This window comes from Entamoeba invadens (genome assembly GCF_000330505.1).
Source record: "Entamoeba invadens IP1 unplaced genomic scaffold scaff_1105074725313, whole genome shotgun sequence".
Taxonomy (NCBI): Eukaryota; Evosea; order Mastigamoebida; family Endamoebidae; genus Entamoeba; species Entamoeba invadens.
Genome location: NW_004440263.1, coordinates 125,076 through 127,675, shown reverse-complemented (window position 1 = coordinate 127,675; position 2,600 = coordinate 125,076). Strand labels below are relative to the sequence as shown.

Sequence of the window (2,600 nt, the reverse complement as noted above, 5' to 3'; positions counted from 1 at the left end):
GTTGTAGTATTTTGACATGGAACGAAATAGTCATTCAATTGGCAATGCCTAATTTGCCTCGATTTTTTGCATTTCTCTAACAATCCTCACAACATTTTGTTCTTTTTCATTTAACGACCCAATGTTTTGTTGTGAGTCAAGTTTTTGAATAATGTCTTTGGCTTCTTTGGAAAGCCTCACTGGTTGTGTAGCCTTTTGAAGTCTAATCAATTGTTCTTTATTGAGTTCTTCGTCTCTGCTTTTTAATTTGGTCATTTGCACTTTGTGGGAGTCCATCCACTGATTGAATTGAACAATTTCCAATCTGAGATCCTCGATTTCACCTTCCTGAAGACAGGCAACAAACAAGTGCGAACGGCAAGCAAAAAATTTTCGTTTCGAAAAGAGTCTCCGAGTTTAACAAAGTCATCAAATGTGTTAATGCCAATGGTTGTTTCATTTGTTGCTCCGTTGAGCGCTATTTGGCTTGGCTTGAGTTTTTTTGGTTGGAAGAGTGAATCGAACTGAGAGTGCTTGTAATAAACTATTAAGCAATCCCAGACAAATATCACGAAATTGAACTCTTTCTGTGGATTTGACTTTGTTGATGTAAAGCATGTTAAAGAGTTTTTCTTCTGAGCGTTGATAGATGTCATTTTTAAGTTCGATTAAATTCTCGATGACTTCAAGCACACGTTGATAGGCAACAGCAAAGGAGAGGCACGATTTTTGGAGCCAATCACTGAGAACTTTTACCCGACTTGTAATGAAATCAACAAAGAACAGAAGTGCTACAAATTTGTCGTCGTCCAAAGTCGCAGTTTTGATAAGCCGTCTCGAGACGTCAATGCCATCATCTTCGAAGTTGTCGTTTTCGTTATCATTTTTGTTTTGTTGTTTGGCACTGCTCTCCCTTCTTTTCGGTTTAGGCATTTCGATTTTCCAGTTTTTTTGGTTCCTTGTAAAATCTTGAAGTTCGTTGAGATTGTCAAATACCATATTAAATATTGTCGCTATATATAGAAACCGAGTGTTGCTATATTGAGGAATTGACAAGGCTTCTTTTTCAATTCCTTTTTCTTTACAATAAGATTCCCAATTCATCCTCACGTTGGCTCCCGTTAATTTGTATAAAAATTTCTTCACAATACACCCATAAAACGTCGTTCCCATTTTTTCAATTGCTTTTCTCAATCGATGATTGAAACAATAATTTGGTTCGAATCCATTAACATCAATACCAATTGATTTCATAAATTCAATGAACTTTCCCGCAAGACCACCTTCATCAAAGATCATTGTCGAAGCACCATCGAAGGTGAAGTTGACACACAAATTCAATTTTAATCCAAACAATCCCGCAACTGACTTTACCCAATCACACCAAGCATCTGCAGTTGTTTTTCCGATATATTTTTCTATCTTCAATTTTTTCTCAACAACAACCATTTTATCGGTTAAAATTCTTATGAACAACGAAAAATGTTCGTTTGGTCCATATCTGGCACTGTCTGCCATCAAACCATAATAATGACAATTTCTTAACAATTCGAGCGTCTGTTCTGTGTTAACTTCAGAAATGAGGTCAATTCTTCTTTTTATTGTTGTCGGACTTAAATTGAAATGATATTTGTTTACATCGACTCCACACAACTTTATGCCAAAATTGAAAAATTTTAAGACATTTCCATTTGCGAAATTGAAAAAGCGGATGCTCCAGATATGAAGGCAATAAACAACAAAATAAATTCTCCGATTTCGTTGTGACAATTGAGCCTGGAGTTTTCAGCCTTTTCCTTTCTAATAAATTCGGTAACATTGTCTGTTATCATACCAATGTTGAACCCCGACCCATCATTAAAAAGTGGGATCAATGTTCTGATGAGAGCAAGTTGGTGCAACTCTTTTTTTTGTTTTTGTTGGTTGTGACGGTTGTGACGGTGATATGATCACATTTGGATCATCATCATCCACTTCTTCGTTGACACGTTCTTCAATGGAATCCCCGTCTTCTTCGTTGGATGATCTCATTGGATGATTCGTTTCGGGTATGTTGGAAATTAAAAAGATGTTTATCAGTTCGTTTTCAATTCGTTTTGTTTGTGAATCGATATTTAATGTCTGAAAATCAATTAAATTTTCATTCAAAATGAACTTGTTGCAAAATATCACGTGATTTGTTTTTGTGGAATTCATCAACGAAATGAGTGTGAGACTATTAAGTATATCAAAATTTTGTGAAGCAAACAACCTCAACCTTTTTTGTTTGTTTTTATCACTGTTCAGTTCTTTGATAGACAACTTAAGGTTCCCTTCATGTGAAGTAAGCCAGTGTTCATATGCGTTGTTTTTACCTTCAAATTTTTTACAGCGAACACAATAATACCAATTTTTAACTTCTTCATAATTATAATTATCAATGAAAGGAGCCAACATCATAGTTTTACAAAACTTGTCGATGATCTTCTCTTTGCTAGATTTTGTGGTCATTGTATGTTTTTTGAGTTGAAATTTCTTTTTTAAAGATTTGAAATGTATAACCATACTTACAAGTAAAGTAACTATAAAAATATAGGTCTATATTATATAATTTTTATTAATTATTTATTTATATAAATAAT

General features: G+C 34.1%; 1 protein-coding gene across 1 annotated transcript; it reads right to left on the bottom strand.

Moving 5' to 3' along the window:
* Positions 1 to 435: 435 nt before the first annotated feature.
* EIN_475040 (hypothetical protein) lies at positions 436 to 1,428 on the bottom strand (the record flags this gene model as incomplete). The annotated part of the gene is made up of 1 exon (XM_004255575.1): positions 436 to 1,428. The coding sequence occupies one exon, from the start codon at positions 1,426 to 1,428 to the stop codon at positions 436 to 438; it is 993 nt and encodes a 330-aa protein (XP_004255623.1).
* Positions 1,429 to 2,600: the final 1,172 nt, after the last annotated feature.